Consider the following 18,413-nt stretch of genomic DNA (forward strand, 5'->3'; position numbering starts at 1 on the left):
CAGAGTCTCTCACTAGCCGTGTGTGAGGGTCAATATGTGTTTTTTTTTCTTTTTTTTCTTTTTCGGAGCTGGGGACCGAACCCAGGGCCTTGCGTTTACTAGGCAAGCACTCTACCGCTGAGCTAAATCCCCAACCCCCTCAATATGTGTTTTTAAAGCTGTAGTTGTATTTTATTTAAAAAAGTGGGTGCCCTTGTGTTTTGGTCATAGGTGTTAAGAATTAAAATGTCACCTCGGTGACATTTTTCCTTTGGTGAGTATGTAGTATCCTTCCCCATCTCTTTTGGTTAATTGGTTTGAAGTCATATAAACAATTATATAACATAGATAATATTATAATATACATAAAATAAGAATATATATTAAAATAGTGACACTATTTACTTACTGTTTAGATCCATTTGATCAAAAATATTTTTCCAACCCTTTACCCTGAGGTAATGTTGATCCTTGATGTTGTGTTTCTTGTATGCAGCAGAAGGATGGATCCTGTCTTCACATCCCTTCTGTTAGTCTCTTTACACTGGGGAATAGAGACCACTGATATTGATATTGACCGATGATTTTTCATTTGTTGTTATTGGTGGTGGTGGTGGTGTGAGTTATTGGTGGTGTGTGTGTGTGTGTGTGTGTGCTTTCCTTCTTTTGGTTTTGTTGATGTGAGACTTTTTTATTTCTCGTGTTTTTACAGGTATTGTTAACCTCCTTGGATTGGAGTTTTCTTTCTAGCACTTTCTATAGGGCTGGGTTTGTAGATAGATGTTGTTTAAATTTGACTTTATCATGGTATATCTTTTTTTTCCATCTATGGTGATTGCATGTTTTGCTTGGTATAGCGTGTGGCTGGCATCTGTGGTCCTTTCTGGCTTTTAAAGTCTCCATTGAGAAGTTTCGTGCAATTCTAATAGGTTTGCCTTTATATGTTACTTGCAAGAGGACTGAGTTAGCCAGAGCCAGGCTGACTCCACAACAGACTGCAAACTGGCAATTTGGGAGACTAGGCCTAAGATTCTGATTCCCAGAAATGAAAACCTGGATCCAAGAACCTGTGGTCAGCCAACCATAGATGTGGGTAGCCAATCTGAGGACACCTTGACATTTAGCCTGAATTAAGAATAGGTAACTAGAATGAGTAAGCAGCTCCCTGGGAATTCTAACCAACTGTAGAATCAGTCAGACCCCTAGAGATAGTGCTAACCAATCAAGGTAAAAGGTCACATAATCCTCCCTGGAATTCCCCTAACTGAGATTAAAAGCTGGGCCTACAAGTTCACCAGCGGTCTCTGTTCCCAAATGGGGAGACCCCAGCATGCAGGAAATTCAGCCGAATAAATACTCTTTGCTTTTGCATACTATTTGAGTCTGGGGTATCATTCTTTAGCTATTCTTGGACCCCTTTGTCTTTTTCCCTTGCAGTTTTTAATATGCTTTCTTTCTTCTGTCTGTTTAGTGTTCAGGTTATAATATGGGGAGGGGACTTTCTTTTCTGGTCCAATATATTTGGTGTTCTGTATGCTACTTGTACCTCTATAGGCATCTCTTTCTTTAGGTTATAAAAACGTTCTCTTATAATTTTGTTGAAAGTAGTTTCCAGGCCTTCAAGCTGGGATTCTTTTACTTCCTCTGTCCCTATTATTCTTAAGTTCGGACTTTTCACAGTGTCCCAGATTTCCTGGATGTTTTGTGTCAGGGACTGTTTTAGATACATTTTCTTTGACCAATGTGTTCGTTTTCTTGATGATATCTTCCATACTCCAGAGTCTCTCTCTTGTCATCTCCTGTTTTCTGTGGTGAAGTTTGCCTTTGGAGTTCCTGCTCCAATTCTAATTTTTCATTTCCAGTTCCCTAATTGTGTTTACTTTATCATTTCTATTTTTATTTTCAGGGTTTGAAAAGTTTTAGTTATTTCCTTTAACTGTTGTTTGTGTTTTCTTTGCTTTTTCTGAGGAATATCTCATTTCCTCCAGTTGTTTGTGTTTCCTTGACTTTCTCTGAGGAATGTTTCAATACTTCTTTAATAACCTCTATCATCTCTGTGATTCATCCATTCCATAAATTCTGTGGCTCTAGGGAACCATGACTAATACAATAGTTTGTTTCCTGTCTGGATATTCAGAGAGTGTGCTGGCTCTGTGTTGCCTGTTTTTTTTTTTTTTTTTTTTTTTTTTTACTGGCCATCTAGGATGGTGTGTTCATGGGGAGTACTTTCTGTGTTGAAGTTTGGGGGAAGGCAGGATCCAATGCAGGCTGGGCTGTTGAGAAGACAGGTTGCAATTGGTGTTTTGTTACAGCATTAGGGGAGACCCTGTGGATTGGGTCAACAAAGAAAGTGGAGGTGGGCAGCCTACCTTGTCTTCTGGTTTTTCAAGACGGAAGTTTTCTCTGTGTAGCCCTGGCTGTCCTGGAACTCACTCTGTAGACCAGGCTGGCCTCAAACTCAGAGATCTTCCTGCCTCTGCCTCCTGAATGCTGAGATTAAAGGTGTGCACTGCCACTGCCTAGTGAACACTGTGAGAGTTTTTACAGGTTCATATTGAAATATATAGGAGGTATTTTAGTTAAGATTATAATGTAGCTATGATGAAACACCATGATCAAAAGCTACTTGGGGAGGAAAGGGTTTTACACTTCCACTTCTATATCAGTATTCTTTGTCAAGGGAAGTCAGGCCAGGAACTCAAATAGAGCAGGAACTTGGAGGCAGGAGCTGATGCAGAGGCCATGGAGGGATGCTGCTTACTGGCTTGCTCCCTGTGGCTTGCTCAGCCTGCTTTCTTATACAACTCAGGACCACCAGTCAAGGGGTGGCTCTTCCCACAATGGACTGGACCTCCTCACACATCAATAACTAAGAAAATATCCTACAGGCTTGCCTACAATCTGGTCTTATGGAGGTGTTTTCTCAATTAAGGCTCCTTCCTCTCTGATAACTCTAGCTTGTGTCAAGTTGACAAAGCTGTCCAACACATTGGGAAATTTGGGATGTCCTTAATTTGCTTTAAAATAATTCAGCACTAAAAATAAAATAGCCTGGTGGTATTTCGGTACTTGGGAAGCAGAGTAGAGGCAGATCTCTGAGTTTGAAGCCAGCCTGGTCTATAGAGTGAGTTCCAGGACAGCCAAAGGTACACAGAGAAACCCTGTCTCAAAAAACCAAACCAAACCAAACCAAACCATAAAACAAACAAGGCAAAACACAACAACAACAACAACAACAACAACAACCCAAAATAAATAAGTTTACAAGAAAAACTATGATAAAATATGAAAATGCCACCTAAATAATGCTCAATGTGCCACTGTAGTAACATGTTGCTAGTGTTAAGGCCTAGGTAAAATCTGTTACCTGGTTAGCCTGCTATTTTGTGCTGTTACTAATACTGTAAGGACATTTTTTCATATGTTGTTTCTGCTGTTACTAGGAAGCTTTCTGCCCCCTAAGGTATAATATTCGACTACATTCTCCGCCCTTGGAAACCAGTCACAATAGAAGTCAGTAGAACTGCTTTGTACAGTTACCCACGTTAAGCTTGGGCCTGAACCAACCACCCAGCTACACTTCCTGCATCTGTGTATAAGCTTTTATCCTATTTGTTTTTGTAAGCTGCCCCTGGGATAGACCCCAAGATAAGAGAGACACCATCACCAATATAAGAAACTACTTGAAGTAAGACTTTTTATTTTGAGTGGTTGAGTAGGGGTTGAGTGTGAATTTCCAAGACCTCCCTGGGAACTGACATCCTACTTGGCAGAAAGAGACATGTACATGGGTAACTGACATTCTGGTTGGTGAGTTAAGACATGAATGTTGGACAAGTCCCATCTTGGTAGGCTAGTTAAGACATAGATGCTGCCACAGTGAATACCCTAACCAACAGGAGTGGACAAGTGTACAACAAAGACACGTTCCTAAGGAAACCCCACCCCTAAATTCTGATTGGTAGAATAACTTGGCATATATGTTTTGTAGATTTTAGGCTTAAAACGACCTGTAGGATCTTTTTTTTTTTTTTCCACGTGGAGAGGTTTAATGAGAGAAGAGTAGAAGAAGAGAGGAAAGGCGGCTGGCCATAGGCACTTGGAAGAGGGGGATGTGGACAAGAACAGAGAAATACAAAGAGCAAGAGGGGTAAGAGAGAGTAAGAGGGCCTGTAGGATCTTAAGTCAGTGAGTCTGAACCACGGCCTACATTAATCAGTCCTGGGGGCATATGCTCAATAAACTATCCCTGACTGACTGAGATTAGTATTCTGTGGTTTGTAAGTCTATTCCTGCAGGCCAACAGTTGGAATGTCACAAAGACCTGTAGCTTGCTGCAAGAGAATTTAACAGGAGAAACCAGATATCTGAGGCACCGGGTTAGATTTTCTCTCTGGAGAATGTTTCCTAGAGAAACTGGTGTGTAACTTGGGTCCTGGAGAGCCCTGTGGCGTTGATTCCTGTACACATATACCTAGCTGTTGTGTGACTCCTTGTTTCCAACCCTATGAGTGTGTCCTAGTTTGGGACTTAATCCCACATTTTCATTTTCAGTATCAAAAAAGAATTTCAGTTCCTCAAATTCACTTCTTCATGTTAACTATGAATCTTCTTTCTTTTTCTTCGGACTTGCCTGTTATGGACACGTCATATAAACAGAGCAATATAGCACTGGTCTCTTGTGTCTGGTTTCTTTTGCTTAGTATACTGCTTTCAAGGTCCATTCATCTTTTTTTTTTTTTTTTTTTTTGTGGGTGTTTCAAGGTTGAAAAATATTCCATCATATGGCTGCCATTTTAAAGCTATTTACCAGCAGAGGAATGTTATCCCCCCCTTTTTAGCATTACAAATAATGGTACTTATTGCACAAGTTTTTGAGTTGGTAGAATTACTTTGGGCTACAGTGAGATTTGGATGTCATACTGTTTTGGGTTTAAGGCATTTACTAGTTTCATAGATTGAGCAAGTAATTTAAAACATTTCTCAATCCCACCCACAAATTATGGTTATTTGTATCACTTGCCTGTTAGTGGGTTTCAAAGCATAAAAGAAACATCAATCCATAGCCAGTGTTTAGAATACTGCATATATATACACATATATATATATATATACATATATGTGTGTGTGTGTGTGTGTGTGTGTGTGTGTAGTGTCTGAGTAAAATTTATCATTATTTTGAGTTCAGTGATGACAGTGGTCATTTTCACTATGCCATTGAAATCCCTGGGCTCGATTTTTTTCTTTTTTGAATAGAGTATATTTATAATTACTTCTGGTATCAGGGTGTGAGAATTTAGACAGCTTTATTTTGAGACTAAAAAAGAATAGCTAACTGAAGGAAAGGAAGCTGTAAATTGTAGAGGCTTCCCTTATCCAATTTAATGCAGTAAATTATATAACACTTAGCCTGCAGTTGATTAGGTGAGCTGGAAGGTATGCTTGTAATTATTTAAGAACAAGCATAGACAGCATAGTGATTTAAGCCTCTTGTTAATTACAAGGATGAGAAATACCGCTTTCTCTAGCTACTCGGTAATTGGTTTAGGCGGGACTCACTTCGATTTCCGATTGGTTCATATAACGCACAAGGTCTCGGCCTAAGCTATTAGTGGCTAATATGGCTCCACATCTGGCTCCTGGAAGCCGCGCGGACACGTGGCTACGTTAGGCTGGGCGGAACTTGGGAGGACTTAGCTTTTTTTTCCGCAAGAGGGCGCCACTTGTTCCTCCTTGCCTAAGTCTCATTTCCCATAAAGCCTCCAAGCGGCCAATCAACTGACAGTCTCAATACCGCTTTCAAAGTCGGCGGGCCCTTTGCCCAATAGTAAAGCAAATGCCACCCCAACGTCAAGATTGATGGTGAGCTTCACCAATCATCATATAGATTTCAGTTAGTCCCACCTTGTGTGAGTGGGATTGACGATTCCTCCGGCCAATTGGGAACGCCGGGTCGGCGGGTGGATGAACGCGGCTGTCTGTAATGGCGGAGCGTGGCGGGGACGGAGGGGAAGGCGAGCGCTTCAACCCGGGGGAGCTGAGGTAAAGGGTGCTACCTTCCCTCACATCTAGACGTGCTGGCGTCCCAGGGGCTGGGGCTCGCTTCTGAAACCGGAGGGGATGGAGGGGACAGGAGTCGCGGCTGCCCGGGGCCCGACCGCGTGGGGCTGGCGAAAGGGGGAAGGGAGGGAGGCTTGAATGAGAGCCGGGCCGGGGCTGGGCTGCGGCCTCCTGCGCGCGGTGGGGCGCAGCCGCGTCCTTTGCGGGCCCTGGAGCCCTGGTCGGCGCGCCTCATCCTCAGGCCGCGGCCCGCCTGCCGTGGCGGGCCCCACTGGCCGCTCCCCTCCGCCGCCCGGCCGGCGTTGCCCGACCCACCGCGGCCTCCTCCACGCCCTCCGCGGCCTCGCGCCGCCTGGCCTCCCGCGCCACCTTCCCCAGCCCCGCTGCTTTCCTCCGGCCCTCGTTTCCGATTCGTTTTCTTTTGTGAAGATTCGCAGCCCTGACCGTTTGCAGGGCCACGAAAGCCGCTTCTCTAAGGCTCCCCTGCCCGGATCCTCACAGCACGGGTTTGGAGGAGTTGCAGGCGCTTTTCGCAGGCCAGAGGCGGTGCCAGGCCAGTCTCTCGTCTGTCCCAGTAGTCGAGGGGACTTCTCAGAGGGGTTGAGGCCGTAGAACGAGCAAAGGTTGGAGTTGTGAATCCAGGAAGTAGCTCTGTCCGGGTCCCAAGCCTGCGACCTCGTCCTGTTCTACCCACGGCCCGGCCCCACAGAGGCAGTGACCTTTTTTTTCTTAACCTCCTCATTCAGTGCCTTTGCCGTTCGTGATTAAAGTTTGATCACAGTGGTCGGGAAATGCCCTTTCTTTGTTTGATTTTTTTTTTTTTTGAGGAGGAAGAAAGGTCACCTATTTTATATATGTGCAATTTTTTTCCCTGTAAGGGAAAATGCTATTTCAGATATTCAGTTCCCATTCTGAATTGTGCCCCTTTAGCATTTAAAAGGAAGACAGGTGTTGATTTTGAGGACTTGTGTTTTCTAGAGTTCGGGGTGAAATTTTCTAAGGAAATGCAGATTAATCTTGCTTAGAAGAAAATAATGACTTTCAGGTTCAGAAAGTCACACAGATATTCCTTCTTTGGTAGGAACAAGGTTTTGTTTTATTTCCGAGATGAATCTTGAATCGTTTCACTCCCGTAACTGTGTGGTGATTGACTGGAGTACATTTTCAGGGCCTTCCAGTATTAGCGATTTCGTTTCACTCCCATAACTGTGTGGTGATTGACTGGAGTACATTTTCAGGGCCTTCCAGTATTAGCGATAGAAAGTTTATTTTTGATTTTGATCTCAAGAGGTCCTAGGGAGCTAGGAGTGGGTCTTGTAAGTAGCCTTGTAGACTTATTCCTGATAGTCTAGACATCATGGACATTGCAAAACTGACTCCAATAAGGCTTTAATTGGATAACCTGCTGCAAGTTTTTGTACCTTAGCTTCTGGGCTTAGGAGTCGCTTGCTTGAGGAGCTTTGTGTGGTGGCACACACTTGCTAATCGCAGCTTTCAGGAAGCTGAAGCAGGAGGGTGGTAAATCTCAGGCCATTGGTTATGTGTGATCACCATGCTTTCCAGAGAGTTTATGATAAATGGGCTGTTTCTGTGGCTGCTTTGATGACAGAAACTGCGCTTTGTTTGCACTTTGCATCCCATATATGGTTCATAGGTGGGGTCTATTATAGAGTCTGAGAAATAAGAGTTTAGTAGATGGGTGGTAAATAAACTGATACTGGGAAATGGTCACTCTATTGTCTTACTGCTCATTATGCATCCTGTGACAGTTATTGGATAGGTCCTGGTCATAAAGGGAAAAGTCCTATGTTTCTAAAGACTTTGCAGTTTAATTGAGGTTGATCCAAATTTGAAACTAAAACCATCAAATGAGGAAATCGGCCTGCAGGTGTGAAGCTCTGTGGAGATTGTTGATTGGGATTGAACTAAAACCTAGGTCCCCATGATGTTTGTGTAGATAGCATCTTTAATTTTTTGCCCATTCAACTAAAGGATTTTCTCTAAGGTGTTTGCTTATCTGGATAGACTACTCATAGAAAAATATATTTGCATTTCCAGGTCATCCTTTGTGTGGGGGTGGGGGTGGGGGTGATAGGCAAGTTCTCTTCATGTGACTAGGCTTCTTTTCCTCAGAAGTGTTAAAGTAGGATGTAAGATTTCAAGTCACCCAAGTGTTTTGAAATACAGAGATCTAATGTCATTCATCCTCTGTGGTTGAAGGCCATGAAAGTAACTTTTTGGAGTTATTTCCTAGGTCCTTTGTTTACTGCTGATACTATGACAAGGTTCTTCAGACCTGGGTCTCTTCACTGGAGAAAACAGGAATGGGGATACTTTGGCATCAATAGCGATTAGCTGCCTTGATAAGTTGTTTTTCCTTTGTAAAAAATGGCATTAAACTCACTTTGGGTTGCTGTAAGAATTAAGAGTACAGAAAATGCCTGGTAAGTAGGAAGGGCCCAGGGTTCATGGTCATTATTAAACAATATTGTACAGTGTCAGTATACTAAAGGGAACTGTATGATGGGTAAAGGCAGTGATGGACTGCTTTGTAGCATTTGTTGTACTTGAAAACTCAGAACAAGTGATGGCCCAGAGAACCTGTGAGACAGACGCTAGAGGAACAGGTTGAGATGACATTGGGCTGAGTCTGAATAATGAACAACAGACAGTCATATAAAGATGTGGGAAGAACATGCCAAGCAGAGGGAACCACGAACAGGGGCTACAACATAATGGAGATAGTTGATGTCTTTGATGATCAGGAATACTGGAGTCTGGAAATGTCCACAACTTCCAGGTAAAACGAGGCCTGATAGTAGCTGGCCAATAACAACTTTACAAGGTGTTTCTGTCAGTTGCTGTTCAGGTGCTTTATCTGTTTATTTAGTCCTTACTGCAGACTTTGGTGAGGAAATGCTAGAAGCAGTGTATAACCTCAGGACTTGGTCTGCCTATAATTGATGTCAGAAAATAGTAACATTAGGTTATGGCAGCAGGATATTAAGTGGCAGATTTTAAAAAGAAATCTAGAAAATTAACTAAGCGTCTTATATAGATAAAGCATTATAAAGCATTAGGAATAATTGAAAATGATAGCATGATTTGCTATGTATTGACTGTTAACCTTAAATTGACAGGGATTATCTCATTTAACAGAACTCTGAGGTAGCTTTTATTTGAAGTCTTCATTCATTTACATGGTAGGTAATTCAGACTTGGAAATTATATTAGTAGCCTGATAAAGAGCAGAGCTGGTATGGCTTAATGGTTCCAGAGGTCAAATGCTTAATCTTGTTTTGGAAGCAAGAAGTATGAAATTTTAAAGAAATAATATAGATTTTTTTTGAAGAAAAAACTGATCAAAAGGAGATATCTAAGATTAAGGTATATCCATCTATCTGTCCTTCCTTCCTTCCTTCCTTCCTTCCTTCCTTCCTCTCATCAAGACAGGGTTTCTCTGACTATGTAGCCTTGGCTGGTCTAGAACTTGTTCTGTAGACCAGGCTGGCCCAGAATTCACAGAGATTCACCTGCTTCTGCCTCCTGAGTGCTCCTACTTGGACCTTTGCAGCATAGGCTTGTTGGCTAAATATACTTGTATAGTAGTTCTTTAGTCTCTCGTTCTCCTGAAGGCACTTTAGTTACTTTGGAATTCTTTTGATGGTAGCAGAGTTGAACTGAGATGTGAAAATTTCGAACATAAAGGGTAATTGTAAGCGGGGTTTGAAAATGTAGGAAAGTTGCACAGAATCCAGAGTGATGAGGAAAGCCTGTAATACTAATTATTTTGTGTGTCTGTGTGTGTGTGAGAGAGAAAGTGCATCTGTGTGTCTGTGTCTGCCTGTTGTCATGATGTGGAGGTCAGAAGACAACCTTAGATGTCATCTACAGGGAGACAGACAACCTCCTTTGAAATAGGTTCTCACATTGGCCTCAAACTCAATGGTTAGACTAGATTGGTGCCAGCAAGTGCTAGGAATCTTCCTTTCTTTGCCTATGAAGCATGATGTTCACCACCATGCTTGGTATTTTTATAAGGATTTTGGGAACAAACTCAGGTGTAAATAATGGTTGGACCATCCCTCCAGTTTCTGATTATTTTCAGATACGCATAATATTGTTAATCTAGTTTTTTTGAATATGGAAATGTGGTTTGTGTGGGTAATGTATAGACTTTAGCTTCCCAGAAGATTGCTCCAATTGTCTTTGGCAAGTTGAAGTTTAGAAAGTATGTTTCCTTTTTTTCTTTTTTATTATTATTATTTATTTATTTATTTATTTTTTATTTAGAGATGAGGACCTTGAGTTGCCTAGAGTGACCTCCAACTTATGATCTTCCTGCCTCTGTGGTCATCCTGTCATTCCCCCTCCCCCAAAAGAGGGTCTCCTATGTAGCTCTTTCAGGTTTTTGAGACAGGGTTTCCTCTGTGTATCTCTGGCTGTCTTGGAACTCACTCTGACTGGCCTCAAACTCACAGAGATCTGCCTGTCTTTGTCTCCTGAGTGTACCACCTATGCCTGGCCATGAATATTTATTTATTTATTTATTTATTTATTTATTTATATTTTATATGTGTTGATGTTTTGCCTGCGTGTATGTCTGGTGAAGGGTGTCAGATGTGCCGGAACTGGTGGTGAGCTGCCATGTAAGTGCAGGAGAGTGAACCCAGGTACTCTTTAAGAGCAGCCACTGCTCTTAAACCACTACGCTACTTCTCTAACACCTTTTGTGAGTATTAGTGGGGACCTTACAGTGTACTGGGGATTTCTGAGTGAACAAAATTCCTCTCTGAAGGGACTTTCAGGACACTGGCATTTTAATTCTTGCTTTACCACTGATCTAGCTCTGAGTGTTTAGCTCTGAGTGCAGCATTTCCTTTTGTGTACCCTAGTTCCTTATCTGTAAAATGGGATTAACACTAGTGTTCACCTCATAACCTCATAGAACTGTTGCTAAGTAGCAGTATTTGAAAAGAGCATCGTATTCTCTCTGGCACATACTTAGAACTTTGAAGGATAATTCTTTTAATCACTGAGGGCAAAGGTAAATAATGCTCTTATGACAGTTATTTGTTCAGAAGCCATGGAGAAATACAGTAAGATGTTTGGCCAGAACAGGGAAGGAAAGGCTTTCTCCTTCAGACACAACAGTATTTGAAATGTCTTAGACTATATCTTCTCTCTTCTAATAAAATACATATTTTTAAATATTTTTTTGTGTGCCACAGTGCATATATGAAAGTCAGGACAACTTGCAGGAGTTCTATTCTCCCAGGAATCAAACTTTGGTCATCAGTCGGGGCAGGAAGCATCTTTACCACTGAGCAATTAAATCAGCTCCCTTTGCTCTTCTAAAAATGGCAGTTCATCCTTTAATTCCAGTGTCAGGGAGTAGAGAAGAGGTGAAAGCAAGTAGATCTGTGAGTTTGAGGCATTCTTGTCTACATACATAGTGAGTTCTAGGACAGCCAGGGCCATGTAGAAACCCCCTGTTTAAAAAAAAATAAAGACAAAAAGGTATTTCAGATTTAAAAATTATATAAAATGGGAGATGTTTGCTTTATTTGCATTCTGAATGCTCTTTTTAGTCTGAACTGCTTATGGTTAAGATACAGAGGGGGCTTGGCTGTGATAGCACACATCTTTAATCCCAGCAGGAGAAGCAAGGCTGACCTTTCTTGGTAGTTCCAGGTCAGCCAAGGCTACACAAAGAAACCTTGTTTCAAAACAAACAAACAAAAAGTTGGAGCATTTCCCCCTAAATACATTTGTGTCTATTTTTTGTTACTATAGAAGTAGCCTAAGAATCAACTTCTAAAGTTGATCCTTCACTAGCAGTAGATCTTGCTACCTTTTATATGTATCGCCTCTGTTTGTATAAACCAGAGATGGTGTTAGGATATGGTTCTTTAGCCTTTAACTTTTTCTATGTGACTCATCTATTTCTGCGTAACACCCCTCCAGGACAGTCATTATGTATACACCACCACACAAATATGACTGTCAGAGGGTAACTAGGGTGACTTGGTTCTCCCTTAACCTTGTGGATTTGAGGGATCAAAACTGGTCACAGGGCTTGGTGGTGGGTACCTTTACCTGTTGAGTCTTCTGACTGTTCCGGTAACATCCTATATTCATTGTTAGAGGTTGTATAGTCTTGGTTGGACTGTGTGGAATGTCCCTCTCAGTCATAACTAACCCATCTATCCTTAGGTAGACAACATTAATTATGGAATTGCTTCATTTTTTGATTAAAGTTGTTTTCATTCTTGTGACTATAGGTACTATTGTGGGGAAGGTATTTTAAAATAATCTAAATATTCTCCCACATCCATTCTCACCTCATTTTTACCAAGTGGTTGCAAAATACGGCTTTCCAACTCTTGTTTGCATTTGAGCCCTTTGAACATTTTTGTAATTCAGTTCTGAGTAGCTACTTTTGTAATTTTGAGAGTATTCGCTGTTCTTTCATGCAGGATGGCTCAACAGCAGGCCTTGAGATTCCGAGGCCCAGCTCCCCCACCAAATGCAGTGATGCGCGGCCCACCACCTCTTATGAGACCACCTCCTCCTTTCGGCATGATGAGAGGCCCTCCTCCACCACCCAGGCCCCCCTTTGGACGGCCTCCTTTTGATCCTAATATGCCACCAATGCCTCCCCCAGGAGGAATACCTCCACCCATGGGCCCACCACACCTCCAGGTAAAGAATTATAGAGGTTGCCATTTCTTGATTAGTATCAATTTTATATACAGGTTTTGCCTTAAAATTCTGATTCTGTTTATTGGTGTTTAAAGAGTTTTCTTTATTGTTTTTATTGTATGTGTATGAGTTTTGCTTCCATGTATGTATGTATACCAGATACCCATTGAGGCCAGAAAAGAGCACTGTGGTTGTAAGCCACAGTGAACAAGCAGTTGTGAATCACAGGATATGGATACTGGGATCCACACTTGGGTTTCCTGGAAGAAGAGCAAGCGTTCTTTTTTTTTTTTTTTTTTTTTTTTTTAAATATCTATTTCTTTATTATGTATACTTCATGCAGCTTTCTGCCTACATGTGCACCTACAGGCCAGAAGAGGGCATCAGACCTCATTACAGATGGTTGTGAGCCACCATGTGGATGCTGGGAATTGAACTCAGGACCTCTGGAAGAGCAGTCAGTGCTCTTAACCGCTGAGCCATCTCTCCAGCCCCAAGAGCAAACATTCTTAACCACTGACTTAGTTCCCTGTTTTTAGATTTTTTTTTTCCCTGTTTTAACATTTTTTCCTTTATTTTAATTTTTTGAGACAAGTTCTTAGTCTGTAGTTCTGGCTGGCCTTGATTTTACCGTGATTCTCCTGCCTTAGCTGTTAAATGCTGAGATTGTAGGTGTGAGATACTTCAGCAGAAATTCAAGTTTTAATCACTTTGAATTAACTAAAGACATGTCTTCATATACTGCTGATGCTCAAGTTGTTAATATGAAAATCAGAACAGGAACTTAAATGGTGACAGATAACTACTCAAAAAACTTAGCTTTAATAGACTAGTTTGTATTTATCCTTAATTTTACTGAAACCTGTCTTCTGTATGGGAAAAAGACTTTCAGATTTTAAAGTACTGAGTGGAGGGTATTTATCTTTCATGGTTTATATTGCTAGCAAGTATCTAATAGTGTAGATAGATATATATTTTTCAGTAATTATCCTTTCTAGAAATGATGTCTAGGGTAGAATTTGGAGAATGAAAATAGATTTGGATAATAGTTCTTTTCTTCTGCCAAATATTTTACTATTAGAAAAAGATTTATTATGATGTTTTTCTAAGTAAAAACTTGGGATGTACAAAGAGGTGTTTCTTTTTCCTTCCTTCCTTCCTTCCTTCCTCCCTCCCTCCCTCCCTCCCTCCCTCCCTCCCTCCTTCATTTCCTTCCTTCCTTGCTTCTTTCCTTCTTTCCTTCCTTCCAATTTGATGGGAAGTTAATGTTTAGCACAGGCTGGACTTGAATCCACCCTGTATTCCAGAGTGGCCTTGAGCATGTAGTAGATGTACTGCTTTAGCCTCTGGGTGCTGGGATTGTTGACATGTACCACTATACTTGGCTAAACTTGTATTTGAAGTGGAAGCTTGTCTGTTAGGGATGTGGCATTACATTTACTTGAAGATTGGAAAGGTCCAGCTTTTTAGCTTAGTGAGTAGAAGTTTACTACATGTACATTTAGGGTAGAACTTTTATAAATGGAGTTTGTGTTAGTGCTGCAAAGACAGGAGCATGCAAAAGTGACAGAAATAAGTTCATCAAAGCAGGGAGTAGGGCAGTGCAGGGAGTACTTAGAGGATAGTAGGATTCAGTTACCTTGCCTAATTTAAGGTGCTCTTGGTAATTGAATTTTTATATTATATACAAGTTATAGAAAACATCTTAATCTTTGTTCAAAATGACAGCTACAATATTCATTATTTTTGGTTTATTCTTTCCCTTTATTCAAGACAAAGTTTTTCTGTGTAGCCCTGACTATCCTGGAACTCACTCTGTAGACAGACTGGCTTCAGACTCACAAAAATCCACCTGCCTCTGCCTCCTGAGTGCTGGGGTTAAAGATGTGCACCGCCACACCTGGCTCTTAAACTTGTTCTTGAAGACTCTTTCCTTCCGCTTAGCGTTACCAGGCACAGATGTTACCAGGCACAGATGTCAGAAGCAGCAGCAGCACTTCTGGCTTCATGTACAGCTTGGCGTCTTGTTATATTACTGAAGAATGACTGTGGAGAAATTTTCAGGTTCTTTAGACTCACAAGAGTGGTGTCCTATATGTTTGATTGATTTCTGAGCTTTCTACTGAGGGGCTTGTCAAGGGCTGACTTCAGTTCCCAGTACTAAGACCAGAGCAGAACAAATGAAACCTGAAGGAGTGGATAATTGTTTTCTATATTTGTGAAACTCACTGACGTTTAAAATGATGAGATTTATTATTACTGCATGAAAAATATGGTGGAAAATATCTTAACTATTTTTGCTTGAAGTAAAAAACAATGAAGGGTTTGTGCTGTGTGATTTTATTTATTTATTTATTTATTTTTGGTAGAATATTGTTTATTGGTAGTACTTACTGTAGATAAGTTGTAAAACATTTATAAACTTAATGTTAAAACATAAAGGGTCGGGATGTAGGTCAGGAATAAAATACTTGCCTAGCATGTATAAAGCCCTGGGTTTGATCCTGATCACTACAAAAGTAAAAACATGAAAAATGCAATGAGATATGAAGAACATAAAGTTTACCCATGATGGTATAACCTAGCTCCTGTCAATATTTTTACATTCTTGCTATTAATTTTATTACAGATTAATCATTTTCTCATGCAGTACTGTATTTGAACAGACAACTGTTTGCTTTTATAGTTATTTACTTTTGTGTAGAGGTATAATTTATTTCCTGAAGGAAAAGAAGTAGTTTATGATTGATAGTAATTGTTTTTGTGATTTCACAGAGACCACCATTCATGCCTCCACCCATGGGAGCTATGCCTCCTCCTCCGGGCATGATGTTCCCACCAGGAATGCCTCCGGGGACTGCTCCTGGTGCTCCAGCACTGCCCCCCACTGAGGAGATATGGGTAGAAAATAAGACTCCAGATGGGAAGGTAAACTAGAACATTTTGTTTTTATGGTGGCAAAGTAGTGAATCTTTGGTAGATTGAGACTGTGGTACCCTGTGCCTCAAACAGTGGCAAGGATGTGACTAGAGGAAGGCCTGAATTAGACTCTGCTGCATTGCTGCAGTTCCAAGATCACATGGAGGTCTGTATGTCACAAATTCTCAAGACCATCTCTAGGCTTGGGAAACATTAGCAGGGATCAACACGTAGTTGACCTCACAGCTGAAATTACAGTGAGAGAATACAAAACAGGAGAAGGTGCATGAGTTCATATGAAGGAAAATCGACTGAAGCTTCCCAAAATCCTCGGAAGGAATGATACTGCATGGTTAATTTCTTCAGAGAGGAATGGTAACCAATAAACTCACATGAACCTGTATGGTTTTGGTGGGGTTTTCATTTGACATTGGTCATATAGTACTGTTTAGCATATACTAAAATTCCATACTACCAGAAAGAAAACAGACTATGAACATGAGGGGTTTAGGCATGGAGTGCATTCTTACTTGGAAGAAAGAGCATGATGGTAATCTTCTCAGGTATAGTTCTTACATGTTAGGCAAAGGCCAATTTTGTCAGCAAGGCTTTCTCATAAAGATAGTGTCAGGTCTTCTTTATTAACGTCCTGCACAAAATATAATATTGATTTTTCTCTCCTGTCTATAGAAACAGACTTACAATTTATGAATATTTTTAACCTTTTCTAAGACTTCTTTAAAATATTTTAAGACAAAATAATACTAACATTTTTAGTACTGGGTTTTGTGATTATCCCTTATTCCTTCCTCTGCAGGTTTATTACTATAATGCTCGGACTCGTGAATCTGCATGGACCAAGCCAGATGGAGTTAAGGTTATTCAGCAGTCAGAACTAACACCTATGCTTGCAGCTCAAGCACAGGTCCAGGCTCAGGCCCAGGCCCAGGCTCAGGCTCAGGCACAGGCACAGGCTCAGGCCCAGGCCCAGGCCCAGGCCCAGGCTCAGGCAGCCCAGGCTCAGGCCCAAGCGCAAGCACAAGCTCAGGCCCAGGCTCAGGCCCAGGCCCAGGCTCAGGTCCAAGCACAAGCAGTAGGCGCTCCCACCCCTACCACCAGTAGCCCAGCACCTGCAGTGTCCACGTCAGCACCAACATCTACCCCGTCCTCCACCACAGCTACCACAACAACTGCTACTTCAGTTGCACAGACAGTATCAAGTAAGTAATGGCCTAGTGTGTTTATATTTAAGGGTGCGAAAACAAATAAATAGAGTATTCTAAAATGGCTCTGATATTTTTAGCATTACCCTTGATGTTAACTTAAAGTATGTTTTGACATTAAAATTTTTGAGTTAGAGAAAACAAGACATTTGTATGAGTAGAGGAAATTATTTTCCCAAGTATAGTTTGTAAAATTAGGTGTAGAAGTACAGTTACTTTGATTGACCAACATTAATGACAAATGCTGTGGGAATTATAGAACTATGTGTGTTGGATCCTATTTTATAGTTTCTTAATTGAGGGTTGAACAAAGATAATGAGGACTGATGTAGTTTATGGGATTGTTAGGGAAGTTCTGAGGCAGGACAAATTCATATTGCTCAGTAGGAGATGGATAGCTTTAAAAATTAGGCAGATGTTCTCGATTGTTCTTCAGATGCTACTTCTGGGTGATAATGAAGTCAGAAGACTTTGTTAGAGTTTTTCTGTAAACTTCTTTTACAGACAGTGGGCCCCAGAGTAAGTTATACATAAATGCTGTATGTATTGGCTTAGAAATTTAAAAAATAAAAGTGAAAGTATATAAATACCAGATGTAAGGGCTGAAGAGAAGTAGGTTTTTGTTTTTAAACAACTATTCTGTATATTGGTAGTTAGAATAGGAGTGGCTCCTATAGATTCATGTGTTTGAATGCTTGGCCCATAGAGAGTGGCACTATTAGGAGTTGTGGCCTTGTTAGATTAGGTATAGCCTTGGTGGACAAGTGTCACTGTGGAGGTGGGCTTTAAGGTCTCATATAAGCTGGAGTTAAATCCAGTGTGCAATCAGTTTCCTCCTGGCTGTCTATGAGAGACAGTCCCCCTTCTGCTACCTTTGGATCAAGATGGTAGCACCCTGAGCTCCTCCAGCACCGTGTCTTCCTGCATGCTGCCATGCTGGTGATGGACTGAACCTCTGAAACGGTAAACCAGTCCCAGTTAAATGTTTTCCTTTATAAGAGCTGCCTTGAACTTCTTGTCCCTTCCTTGCAGCAATGAAACCTTAACTAAGACAGAAGTTGGTACCAGGGACTGGGGAATTGCTGTCATAGGCCTGACTGTGATTATTTTTGGAGAAATGTGGATTTGGGGACTTTAGATTTGTAAAAGACTGGAATACTTTAAGTGGGGCTAAATGGGCCATACTAGTAGGAACATGGAGACAGTTATACTGAGGGTGAATTGGAATTTGGGGGCCTGGCTGTAGAGGTTTCGGAGGAGAATTTTAGTATGTTGCCTAGAGATTGTTCTTGTTATGTTTTGGTGAAGAATGGCTGCTTTTGCCCTCATTTGAAGAGTCTGCCTGAGGCTAAGATGAAGAGATTTAGATTTAATTGCTTTGGCCAGGGAAATTTCAAGACAGTCTAGCATAGATTATCCTGTGGATCATTGTTATGAAGAGCCTTTTGATCAGATGTAGCAAACTGAGAAAGGAAAAATACAAAACGTTTGGTTCAAAAGTTAAAGGGGCACCAGTAAGTGGAATGG

General features: G+C 41.2%; 1 protein-coding gene and 1 long non-coding RNA gene across 27 annotated transcripts in view; one reads left to right on the top strand and one right to left on the bottom strand.

Moving 5' to 3' along the window:
* Positions 1-6,211, bottom strand: part of LOC147999762 (uncharacterized) — a 38,151-nt gene extending 31,940 nt beyond the window's left edge. Inside the window, exon 1 of the long non-coding RNA XR_015642520.1 lies at positions 5,884-6,211. This is a non-coding gene — a long non-coding RNA (uncharacterized LOC147999762). The remainder of the gene's footprint in view (positions 1-5,883) is intronic.
* The window catches only part of Tcerg1 (transcription elongation regulator 1), a 60,711-nt gene continuing 48,220 nt past the window's right edge, over positions 5,923-18,413 (top strand). For 25 of the 26 annotated variants that reach the window (XR_015642316.1, XR_015642321.1, XR_015642311.1 and 22 more), the window contains exons 1-4: positions 5,942-6,021; positions 12,519-12,744; positions 15,520-15,672; positions 16,481-16,883. Coding sequence is in view for 4 of the 26 variants with exons in the window: in XM_087592847.1 (XP_087448973.1) it covers positions 5,963-6,021; positions 12,519-12,744; positions 15,520-15,672; positions 16,481-16,883 (841 nt within the window). In the remaining 22 variants the exon portion in view is untranslated. Of the gene's footprint in view, positions 6,022-12,518; positions 12,745-15,519; positions 15,673-16,480; positions 16,884-18,413 lie in introns of all 26 variants that reach the window. The other variant, NM_001107390.2, reaches the window with a different exon arrangement.

This window comes from Rattus norvegicus, chromosome 18, assembly GCF_021556685.1.
Source record: "Rattus norvegicus strain SHRSP/BbbUtx chromosome 18, alternate assembly SHRSP_T2T, whole genome shotgun sequence".
Lineage (NCBI taxonomy): Eukaryota > Metazoa > Chordata > Mammalia > Rodentia > Muridae > Rattus > Rattus norvegicus.